This window comes from Ochotona princeps, chromosome 9, assembly GCF_030435755.1.
Source record: "Ochotona princeps isolate mOchPri1 chromosome 9, mOchPri1.hap1, whole genome shotgun sequence".
Classification (NCBI taxonomy): Eukaryota; Metazoa; Chordata; class Mammalia; order Lagomorpha; family Ochotonidae; genus Ochotona; species Ochotona princeps.
In genome coordinates, this window is record NC_080840.1 from 7,669,848 (window position 1) to 7,682,753 (window position 12,906).

At 40.3% G+C, this 12,906-nt stretch overlaps 1 protein-coding gene across 3 annotated transcripts in view; it reads right to left on the reverse strand.

Moving 5' to 3' along the window:
• EFR3A (EFR3 homolog A) overlaps positions 1-12,906 on the reverse strand; it is a 92,467-nt gene that overhangs the window by 56,127 nt on the left and 23,434 nt on the right. For 2 of the 3 annotated variants that reach the window (XM_058668476.1, XM_058668478.1), the window contains exons 2-4: positions 6,701-6,777; positions 1,957-2,084; positions 1,028-1,178 (exon numbers count right to left, since the gene is read on the reverse strand). In XM_058668476.1, coding sequence (XP_058524459.1) covers positions 1,028-1,178; positions 1,957-2,084; positions 6,701-6,777 — 356 coding nt within the window. Of the gene's footprint in view, positions 1-1,027; positions 1,179-1,956; positions 2,085-6,631; positions 6,778-12,906 lie in introns of those variants that run through there. The other variant, XM_058668477.1, reaches the window with a different exon arrangement.

A 12,906-nucleotide genomic window follows, 5' to 3' on the forward strand; every position in this document is an offset into this window, starting at 1 on the left:
CCACCCGAAGAGTGCATAAACCGGGATTGAGAGAGACCCCGGAGGGAAATAGTGGGCTCCTCCCTCTTGGGTTACCACTCCCATGGGAGCGCACGAAAACTAGGACAGGGGCTGGGGTGGCTAGACAGAGAGGCACTCAACAACATCCGTGAGGGCTGGCTAGTTGAGCTGGTTAGATGGAACTAAGCTTCAATACCCATCGACATGTACGAGAGCCAAATGGGATGTGGGACAGACTGGACTAGTCTGCTACACAGACCTGCAAAACAGGGTAGGGGGCGGGCCTGGTGGGGGTTATTGTGGGTCTCTCTGACTAGGCTGCAGCTCCCACTGGTTTATGCGAGGGCCGAGTATGTGCTGGACAGAACCAGGCTGGACTGCAATGCCCACTGGTTCCAGTGGAAGTCGGGGCTGAAAACAGAACCAACCCAGCAATTGCAACCACCAGCTGATCGGGGTGATGGACTGTGCCGGACCTTGTACTTGCTAGTACATACAAGAATCTGGTCTGGGAACACCTCAGACAAAGTTTCTTTGGGGATCTCCCCAGTTGAACTGCCGGACTCAGAACCATAACCAAGAAAGACAGAAGTAGTCAATCAACCACTTCAGCTATATGTTGGCAGCGAAATACTGGTCAAATGGAGACTCTATGATGGACTATGTCAATCAGTGGATTCTTCAACGACCCCATTGTGCTTAGAGTGGTGAGATTGGCAGCAATTCATAACTGGTGCACTATCGAAACCACTTGAGCAAGTATCTCAGAGCATGCCCCACATCTGGGACTTGGGGTGGGTGGGAAACTGGATGGGGCTTCTCCCTCAATATCCCCCTTTACCTCAGATACATGAAGGAAACAATATGGAAATAATAGTCTTACCCACTTTCCTATAGCCCTTGAACATTTTTACCCTAATTAACTATGTAAAGATTGTCAAAAATAAAATTTTTAAAAAAAGATGAAATTAACTCAATATATGCTAATTTAACTGAACAATTTTAAGAGAATAAATAGCTTACTCACAGAATTTGTTCCAAGAACTTGCAGCTTTGGTTCTCCCGATTCCAGCAGTTTTGCCACCATATGAAGAAAGCTTTCCACAAATGGCTTGATGCTTTGAGAATGGCAAGCCATGAGAAGCTGGTCCAATGCCTCCATAGCAATTAAAACATATCTAAGAGTAACAGGAAACAACAGCAATGCATGTACAGTTGTCTTTAATTCTAAATGCTTTTCATTGTAATCCAAACTTAAGCACACCGTTAATGATCTTTGATCAGAAAATAATCCTCATGTTGAAGCATCAAAAGCCTATACTACCCACTTGATTTTTAAAACAACTGTTTCATAGTTGCTTCAACTTTTTAACTCCTGTGTGTACTTTTCTTTGTAAACTTGGTCATTTAATTTTCCAGTTTTACCCATACATGGCTGTTTATGACTCAAAATAATTATTAAATCAACATTCCTGAATCTCCCACATAATCTACTAATATTCGGAAACATGAATAAAACAGTATGATGATTCACCTATTTTACGGAAATGTCTCATAAGTTGTACTTTCATCATATCAGTCTTGTATTAAAAATTAAAATTTACAACACAATGTAATTAATAAATAAACTTAATAAAAAAATTAAAATTTAGTTTTCAGATAACTTTCCTTCATAGTTAACTCTAAAATCTGAGCCATGACACAGTAAAATGCTCTAAATTTTACTAAACAATGTTGAGGTGCAGGGAACACATTTATCACTGGGACAATTACATACTCTAGGATCACGTGTTGATAAATTGATGGGAAAAAACTATCATGCAAATTTCAAAGTTACAATATTCTGTTCTCCAAATACTATCTCTGCCCGACTAGCTGACATACTAATTTACAGTATCATTTAATCTAGGGAGAATTTTCTGAAGATGTTACATTAGCAACAATCATTTTCCTTACCCAGAGCGGTGTCTGACAACATCCCTGCTCAGTCTTTCTGCCAGGTAAGCACCAATTCGATCCAGCTTCTCTGGGGCAGATACTGCATAAAACGTCAGTTTCTCCATATCAGCTTTAACAAGGCCATCCTAAAAATAATAACAGCCACAGAAATATTACAAGGTTACCTAAATTTTAATGCTTATTTATTTATTCATTTTGACTTTTAAGTATTACTCTCTTCACAGTCCCCCTGGGAATTTATCCATATTTATACTGAAGCATTCTGAATATAACCTCCTTGGTTCTAATATTCTCCATTCTGGATACATAGATCCTTTCAAAATGTAAATGTTCCACTAGGCAAAGCGTATTTTCATAAACAGTGAATTGGATCTTCTAATATTTTTATTTACAAAGAAATAGCTCAATGAACTATTATACAGGAATTGAGATACATTTCAGAGAAATGATTTCAACTAAATTTTCTAAATTAAAATTTTAAAAATGCTTAGATATTGCATTACTAATTCTATTTTACTTATTTACAAATTAACAGTGGAGATGCTATTTTTTTAAAGATTTATTTATTTTTATTGGAAAGTCAGACATACAGAAATATCTTTGATCCACTGATTCACCACCCAAGTGGTTGCAACAGCGTGAGTAGAGCCCAATTCAAAGCCAAGAGACAGGAGCTTCTTCCAGGTCTCTCATGGAGGGTACAGGGTCCCAAGGCTCTGGGCCGTCCTCAACTGCTTTCCCAAGCCCACAGGCAAGGAGCTAGATGGGAAGCGGGGCCACTGGGACATGAACTGGTGTCCATATGGGATCGCGGCATGCGCAAGATGAGGACTTTAGCCACTAGGCTACTGCACCGGGCTGAACATGCTGAGTTTTAATCATTCAGAACTTTCTGATATTATTAAAGATTTCTGTTATAATTAACAAATGAGAAAACATTTGGAATTGTATGAATCTACGTCAGTTGATATATTAAAAATGAGTATGAAACAAAATTCCGACTGTCACGTGTTTCCACCCTCTGAAACAAGATGCACAGCTGAGCATGCACAGAGCTCCCCACCCTTCATCTGAACCAATCAGCACTCCTCAACTGCTCGGCCAGAGTCCAAGCAACTAAATGTTGGTCAGAAACAAGAAGGGAGACAGAAAAAGTAACTTACACAGTAAATCTACAACTCAAAATTGTATAAATCTGTGATTTCTACCTTTCACTGGCCCCTCGCCATTCTCTGGCTAGTTCGTGCTTTCCCAATGGAGTCACCCTCATATTCTACACCCCCAGTTTTCTTCCAACTGGTCACTTGGCCATCTCTCCTCACTGACAGCAAAATTTTTTTAACCTTTTCTCTCCAAGAAAAACTAATGCCACAGGAGCAGAAACTAACCAAGAGCACATCCCCTGTATTCTCAGTACCCGCTGGCCAGTTTCCACCAGGGTATTTCACTCCCCAGGCAGTACAGCACACATCCTGGATTATCAGGGGCACATCCCCTGTATTCTCAGTACCCGCTGGCCAGTTTCCACCAGCGTATTTCACTCCCCAGGCAGTACAGCACACATCCTGGATTATCAGGGAAGAGATAGCAGGGTGCTGGGTTTAGGCAGGGATGGTCAAGCACACAAGGACAGCCTCCCACAAAATATCACCTGGACCCAAAATGCCAGACAACATGAGAAACTATGCCCAGGCACGGTGCAGAAGCCTCCTCTTCCTTGTCTGGGAGGATTCAGACTGCCTGTTATCTACCCATGTACTTCCCAGCCCTACGATCTGGCTCCAATAATAGCTCTCTCAAGTCCTGGTTCTTTAACTTTCTCATTCTATCAGTTCTTTTAGATCATCATTTCAATATGATAGGGCTTCATCTACTTTGTTTAATAGACTACATATTGTAGGCACAATAAACCACAACCACTTCATATGTGTAACTGAAGTGTGACCACTGTAAATAGCTATGAAACACCACTACAAAAAAACCTGTCAAAGTTCCTGTCACCTGCAGCTGTGCCAGGTGCCCTGCAGCCCACCTCATCCCTCCTCAGCTCAGCTGTTTGGCATCGTCCTGTATCTGCACTCCTAGGACTTCAAGGGAGCCCGTCTGTGACTGCTTTGTGCAGCATGTCTTTCAATCACCAACTTCTTCGCCTAAGAATCCTGCTCTCGTCCACCTGGATGACACTGATTCGCCTTTCTGGTTTCAGCTTCCTCCAAAGACTCTTTATTTCACCCTTCCAATCAACTCCCCAAGACGATGAGATTGTCCTACTGCTATGTTCTGGCTCACAGCATGTACTATTTGGTATTTGGTACTTTCATTCTTTAAACAATTGGCAATCAGGCACCAAAGATGTGACAGATCCTGTGGCAAATACTGGGAAAGTAACAGGGAAAGAATTGTATTACTTACTTGGTCCTCCTGAAAACATCAGAAAATCACTTCCATTACACAATGAAAAACCCAAGAAACTGTCCCAGATACACAAGCAACAACCACAAAAGTTACCTGCTACCGGACTGCTTACCCAAAGGACTGGCTGCTACTCTACCTCCCCACACTGCTTACCCAAAGGACTGGCTGCTACTCTACCTCCCCACACTGCTTACCCAAAGGACTGGCTGCTACTCTACCTCCCCACACTGCTTACCCAAAGGACTGGCTGCTACTCTACCTCCCCACACTGCTTACCCAAAGGACTGGCTGCTACTCTACCTCCCCACACTGCTTACCCAAAGGACTGGCTGCTACTCTACCTCCCCACACTGCTTACCCAAAGGACTGGCTGCTACTCTACCTCCCCACACTGCTTTGCCCAAAGGACTGGCTGCTACTCTACCTCCCCACACTGCTTACCCAAAGGACTGGCTGCTACTCTGCCTCCCCACACTGCTTCGCCCAAAGGACTGGCTGCTACTCTGCCTCCCCACACTGCTTCGCCCAAAGGACTGGCTGCTACTCTGCCTCCCCACACTGCTTCGCCCAAAGGACTGGGTGACGGAATGTAACTCCCAGATTAATGTATCCACTTTCGAACCTATCTTGAATACACAAGTTTTCAATAAAGTAAAAAAAAAAAAAGAAATATGCCAAATACATGACTCATACGTACAAAGGTCCACATACATTTGAAAGTTTTTTTATGAATCTTATTTTACATACTTCCTTAATAAATCTTACCTAACCTCTGGCAAAAATAAATTCTGTAATAATTCTCCAACTGATCTGCCCTCATTCCCAGGGTGAGCTCGAAGTTTCTACGATGCTACAAGTTACAGCAGTCATGGCAGACGCCTTACTTCATTTACACTCCTCTATAATTTGGCTCCCATTTTGCCTTCAGTAACCATGTATCATGTCTTTAAGGAAATAATGCTGTGAATATTCAGTCTACTAGAAATCTAAATTAGAAATCATGGCTACTACTATTACTGGCCACTACTCACCAAAATTTGGCTATATGAACCAATCTGCTATGTACCTAAATTTATCTCTCGTCTTCCTGTGTCTTCTTATGTGCAATGAAGAGAACAACCTGTACTCCCAACGTACATCATTCAAAGCTTCGGAAACCCCAGACATGTCAAACCCAATCTCAGCATCAGAGGAGAAGTTTTACTCTCTAAGGTACTTAGTATTTTACATGAGACTCACACATTGCTAGCTGACGCTTACTACGTGTTTGCTTTATGTCAACCAAGTGATGAGAGGCTCCCTAAAGGCAGGTACCATATCATGGGTTTTTTATGACATCATGAATTATTAAGGCTCTTGAGCAGTCAATAATATTTAATTGACCTTCCTCCGCTGAACTCATTGTGGGAGACGCAGAAGCAGCTCCAGAATTCGGCCTGGTCCAAACTTGGTCAGTGTGGCCATTTGAGGAATGAATGAGCAGAGGGGAGGTTTCTCACTGTCTCTCTGCATTCCAATTTTCAAACAAACACATCTTTAAAAAATAAATATCCAATTAAAATGTGATATGTCAACATTAAATTAAATATAAGCAATAAGTTTCTGCAGTGGCAAGATTTCAAAATAAAACAAATTGTGAAAATCAGACTTGGGGAACTTTTTTTATTCCTATCCACTTAAAGAGGTGCCAAATCACTCAAACTCAGTTGTCCTGAAACCAGTGATCTTCCCAAAGAAAACAATCTCATAAAAAATTAAATAATACTTATGTAAAAAGAAGAACTCTAGAATGTTTCTTCTTTACCTCTCAATTCTCTTAAAAATTGGGTGATCAACCCCTAATTACTCTTTGGATCCCAGCTTAGATTGCATTTCCATAACTCCAAATTAGTATCATTCCTCTATACTATACAGTACCTTGTACCTCAGATCACAAAATTTCTTCATGTAATATTGTGACTGCCAATTGCTTTATCCTTGAGATTGGTGTGGGCAGCAAATAATGCTCTCCTTGGCATAAAGAAGCTCACACTGGCTAATACATTTCTACCATGCTACTTTTAATTAGACATTATAGAGATTACACAACATCATCATTTGTTTAAGTACAAACTCAACATTCGTACTGAATCCATGAAAAGGATCTGAAAACTAGACAGCTAAGCACAAGTCACTTAAAAGTGAATAAAAAGAGGAAAGCATAAAATGTACAAGATGAGATGTAAGGATACAAGTAGAGAAATGAAATGAGGGAAACCTTAGGGAGGTCAGCAGGGGGCGGAATGGGTCAGCAAAGAGAAGGATCAGTAGATGTAGGTCAATTTACTTTTGGATCCTCAGGAAATATGTTGTCCACCAGGCGTTTGTAGCGAGGACGCAATGCAGAACAGCAACAACATACTCCTGTTTAAAAGATCAGAAAGTACAGAAATATTAATAGTGTAAAATGACTTAAAATTTTCTGGATTTTAGTGTTATTTAAAATGTTCAAACTGCCACAAAAAAGAAAAGGTATAAAACTTCAGTGACTCAGAAACAAGGCTCTCCTTTTGCACCCTTCCTAAACATTCCACAGCTTATGATAACCTGCCTGCGGGTGGACATTCACACAGTGGCTAAGGTGCCATTCTGGACACTCCCATCCCATACTGGAGTGCTGGGCTTGTCTCAGCTCTGCTCTTACTCACGCAGCAGTGATGGCTCTGGTGACTGCGTCCCTGACACCTACATGAGAGAAGCAACTTGAGCTCTGGGCTCAGCTTGGACTGTTGTAAGCTTTAGAGAACAAGTCAGTGATAGAAGACCTCTATGTACATTTTTCTCTGCCTTTCAATAACATATAATTAGGTTTTTTTTCCACATAAGAACTGGTGTTGTGGTGCAGTGGGTTACGCCACTACTTGTGACACTAGCAATCTGTCTTGAATCAAATGTTTGGGTTTACGTCCTGGCTGTTCCGTTTCAAATCCAGATCCCCACTAATATGCCTGGGAAAGCAGCTGAAAATGCCTAAAAGACCTGGGCTCCTGCCCCTCACTTGGGAGATTCAAAAGTTCTAGCTTCCTGGCTTCGACATGGCCATCGTGGCCATATGGGACACAAATCAGGGGAAGGAAGATCAATCTCTCATTCTCTCCCTGCCTTTCAAATACATAAATTTCCATGTAAATTACATACAACACACACACACAAATATGTATGAGTAAACACTTGAACCGGAAGTTACTGTAACTTGGTTCTAAAATCTATATTACATTATTGAGTAATGACATGCAAAAGACAAGTTATTCAGATCTCACTTTCTTTATGAAGTAGGCAGCAATCATAACCAATGACAAATGAGTGTTCATCACAGGCTAAAACAGTTAAAGCTGAGAACAGATCTGAAGTAAAGCAGAGTTAATAGAATACCAATAAAAATAACACATGCTTAAGATTTACACAGACTCTTCTCTTAAGATTCCCAGAAACCCAGTGAACTTTTACCATCATTATCACTTTACAGAAGTAAGAATTACAATAAAAGTAATCTGGTAACTTACTCATCAGTAATGGCTGCCATCAACACCACACACAACAGTCATCAATTAGCACTCACATGTTTTGTGCATAGATAACATTCCTGCTCTTGTGGAATTTAGAAACTGTTATAAAGAGTGAATAATGCAGCAACACAGACACTACATATTGCTAATGGAGAATGTTTCATTGCTCAACGTGTTTTTCAATATAAGAAAAAGTTCAAGAGAATCTAAATATTCTACAAAGTTAATTTTTCATAATAAAACTAAAATATTTTAGTCTCTTTTATATTTAAAAAGCAAATGCATATTTGATTGTTAGGGTGAAAAAAATGTTAGAAGTCAAATTACCAAAAGTCATATTTCTATATCCACTATAGCCTAATATTTGTATAAACACTGACATTGAAATAAATTAAAATCAAATATTCACTGAATAGTTGCCACACAGGATTGAACTAGGTATTGCAATGACAAAACAATTGATGATCTGAGTTAAATTATTTGCTAATTTTAATGTCACGCCATTTATAGTAACTTCAAACTGTTACCATGGCAGAAAGACCAGCAAAGAGGATGAAAAACCAGTTGTAATGGTTCAAGATCCCAGCAGAATTGTACATTTTTAAAGGTTTTTAAAAAATTATTGGAAAGTCAGATTTACAGAGAGGAGCAGGCACAGAAAGATCTTCCATCCACTGCTTTATTCCCCACGTGGCTGTAATGGCTGGAGCTGAGCCAACCCGTAGCCAGGAGCTTCAGGGTCTCCCATGTGGGTACAAAGTTTTGGGCCAGCAACAGCTTTTCCAGGCCACAAGCAGGGAGCTGAAGGGAAGCAGAGCAGCAGGGCTATGAAGGCAAGGATGTTAGCCACTCGGCTACAGTGCTGGGCCCAGAATTCTAAATTTGGAAAATACTCTAAAGTTTCATTTATACTGACAGTTCCTACTAGCATAAAATTAAACAGCTCTGCATTTATAGAGCTTAAAAAGTAAATATGATCTTGAGGACAATATGATATTATTATATGATGAATATGAAATCGCAGGGAATATCCTGTTCTCACTTTCAGGAAGCCTAACTAAGTTTACCAACAAAGAGACAGATCAGCAAAAAGCATGTCAGACATGCAGCCCTGGGTGAAGCGCATGGCGGATGGAGCAGGGCATATTTACAGTGAATCTGCAATCTTGCCCATCATGGGATGGGTGAAGTGAAAGTGGAGGATATGGGGAGGAACCTACTTTGTCTTATCAGTCTATACTTAATCAGTGAAACAGGTATAATAATATCTCTTTCATAATTTCTATGGAAAATTGAATGATACATAAAGCAATTGTCAAATAGTCTATAAAACGGTAACTACCCTTGGTAATGAGAGTAACAGTATAATCAGGATAAGCCTAAAGTGATCATGGGTACAATAATGAGAATCCTTTTCTATAAAATAATCATTTAAATATCAGAATCAATTTCACATACAATTTGCAACAAGCTTCAATAAGAATGTCAGTAGGGGTAAGTGCTATATTCTGAACAGGAGATGGTCACCCACACTGGAAGCTTTGCGGCATTATTCATTTATAGCAACGGCAGCTCTCTGAGGTGGCTATTTTATCCACACTCAATGAAGGATAAACAGAGTTCAGTGAGGCTCATTTGCCCATTATCATCTAGCTGGTGAAGAGCCTTTGAAACTCTGAATTTTACCCAGATCTGATGACTTCCAAGGGCAACTGCCACACCACATTCAACTGTCAGAGAATTTCAAAATGACTTTAAGCATTTAAGCTTTCTATAAATCATGACTGGCACACATGACTATAAAACACCTGTACCCAACAGATGAGCAGTGGGCTTAATGGGAAAATAAAGGACCATATGACATTTTCAGAAAAGCTCATAATGCAACAAAACATCTACTTTATCACATAATATAAATGAAAAGCTATCCACTGCAAACAAGATGAATAAAATGAAGTTAAAAAGTTTACCTTTAACCCAATTCCTATGAAATTATATTGAAAGCAATATAAAGTTAAAATCATTGTAGAAGTAGTAATCACAAAATAAATTACTGCATAGATTACATTAAATCAATAAATTGCATATATAAACATCAAAAGAACAAATAAAAATCAACCACGGGACCTACTCAGGTATAGAAGCGAGGCTGACTCCCCTGCAGCAAATTCATAAGGCTTTTCGAGTTCAGCGGCAGGCACCTGAACATAGCCCTTCATGCTGAATGAGCCCGCGTTCCACTGACCTTCCTGCTTCCAGATCCTTTACCTACTGCTCAGGAAGTGTCCATTTCACTTTATTTCTAATTAATTAGTAGAGGGCACTTAATAACTTATCTAACTTGCAGCTGACATCAACTATAAAGCTATCTAGAACCCAATAATATCCATATCAAATTATGCTAAGAAAGACAATTAGCCTAAATAAAATACCAAAGAATTTGCACTGCTGATTTAATAAAAGTGTATTTTCAGAAAATTTAAATAGGAAAGTGAGCTTACATACATCTTTTTCCCATAATGCTAGTTCCCCTTTGTCCTGGTATCTGACCCCTTCCAACAAATCCACATAAGCCTAACAGCATCTTCTTTTGAACCTCCTCCTTTCTGCCTTCAAAATGAGAATTTAAAAAATGTTTCCCTTAAACTGGGAAGCCTAAGCAAAACGAATTCTTCATTTAATTTTAGCACATACAATTTGAAAAGGACATTCTCCTAACACGTGAAGCTCACAGTCCCAGTCAGGACACTTCAGGTGGGAGAACTGTGAGAAAATGGAATTTGGGCAGTCAGGAAAGAGATGTAGCAAAACAAACAAACAAAACAGGGACAGACTGCACATTCTTCTGGGTTTTTTGTTTGTTTTAAGATCTGTTTGCTCATTTGAAAGGCAGAGTGAGAGCGAGAGCGATGAACATCTGGCTCACGGCCAGCTGACTCAGGTCAAAGCCAGGAGTCAGGACTTCCAGCCAGGTCTGCCTGTGGGTGCAGAACACTTCAGCCACTTTTCCCCGCTTCCCCACATGCACTAGCAGAGCTGGATCAGAAATGGAGCAGCCAGGACCTGAACCAGCACTTGTAGGGAATGTAGGCATTGCAGACAGCTGCTTCACCCGCTGAGCCATACAGCCAGTCCCTGCATATGCTTACAGTGTACAGTAAGGCTCAGTGAGCGATAAGGGTCTCTGAGCTTTAACAAGCAAACAGGAACTCCTTCCACTGCTCTGCTGCAATATGAGTACTGCCCAGCTGTAAGTACTAACATAAATGAACCTAAAACCTGCCTGGAATGCATAAACAACCTACAAACACTTCACATGCTCTTCTTGCAATTAGTACAGTTCATATACTGCTAAGCTATCACTTTCTAAAAATACTTCTTCTTCATAGCTCCCCTAATCTTATTCTCCTGTGGATTCACCTGTCTCTGAAATGGATGCATGGCACTGATCTCTAGGAGAGGAAACAAACGTTCATTGACAGGAAGGTATTGGAATTAACCTCAGACCCCGCCTCTCCTAAAGGCGCACTGGCAGGAGGTGGGAAGAGCTGCAGGCAGAACCTCACAACCCACAGCATGCATCACACCTGTGGGCATGCAAAGGCGCACTGAGATAAGCACAATTCAGAGTAGCTGTTCCACCAGGAGGACCCCTGGCTTGGGACAACATTTACCTCCCTGTGCGGTAATCAGATAATTAAGATGACTCCTTTTCTTTTTAAGTAGCTTTCAATTCACCACAGTACCCCCAAAACAAGCAAAATCCAAATGTAAATACAAATGTCTCCATCATTAACTGTATGGCACTATGCCACTGAGTCTCCTGGGGTCATGTTACCTTCCAAACAAAGACGCTGTTCATAACACTGTCACTGGCGTTGGCAAATACTAAGATACCATTGTGAAAACTTACCACATGGTTTTGAATTAGATGTGAATCACGATCACTAAAAGCTAATATTTTTAGTTTTTATTTTTGACAATTATTTAATTCTTATGTTGAATATATTGGGAATCTGTTGACATATTTAGAATTTACTACATATCATACTTGTGAATGAGAATGACTATGATTACGTATTTGGATCCCTCGTGTCTTTACTATATATTTCTTCCGAAGCATTGACGACTTATTGCATTTATTTATATACACATGTATTTTTATTGTCAAAATGAACCTTTAAATTCAAAGCCCACAGTCATTGTTGTATGTCTGACACAGCAAATATTAATGCAAATGTTTCTAATAAGAACACAAGAAGTTCACCAGTAGACAAAATGAATTTAGTATCTGCTCCTGCATGTAAAAAAGTCAAATGATGATTTAAAAATAGTATACTGTTTCACTAAAAAAAAGTTCAAAACAACAGGTTTTCTCCAAACAGGTGACTATGTCAACTGAATCCCTTTCTAACAACTCATGTTTTGTAAATTAGGGCTAGCAGAAGGGGAAAAAGAAACACCCCCTCACACACACACACACACACACACACACACACACACAGTTTTCAGGGTCTGCGATGGCTCAACTGGCTGTTCTTCCACCCGCAAACACCAGCATTCCATGTGAGCTCCAGTTCGTGACCCGGATGTTCCACTTCTGATCCAGTCTCCTGCTTATGGCAGGAAGTTCAGAGGAAAGAGAACATGCCTCAAACATGTAAAAAAAAAAATCATTGAGGACATTCCATGAACTAGATTGATGTACTGATGTGGAGAGCATTCCTAATGAAGAAGCAGAACTGAACCACAGGAGTAATCTGGGGACACTGAAGGACAACTGCAATCAGGTGGAATGATGCCAGCACCACTAGGCAACAGGACAAGACAAAACCCAAAACGGATGTTCTAATAACTCAGGACTTTGGAAGGCATATGGCAAATGTCATAAAGGAGGCATGGAAGGGAGCTTGTGACTGACTAGCTACAGGGCAAAGGAAAGGGAACGAACAGCCTTATCTCCAGGACAGAGTTCCCTCTGAAGGAT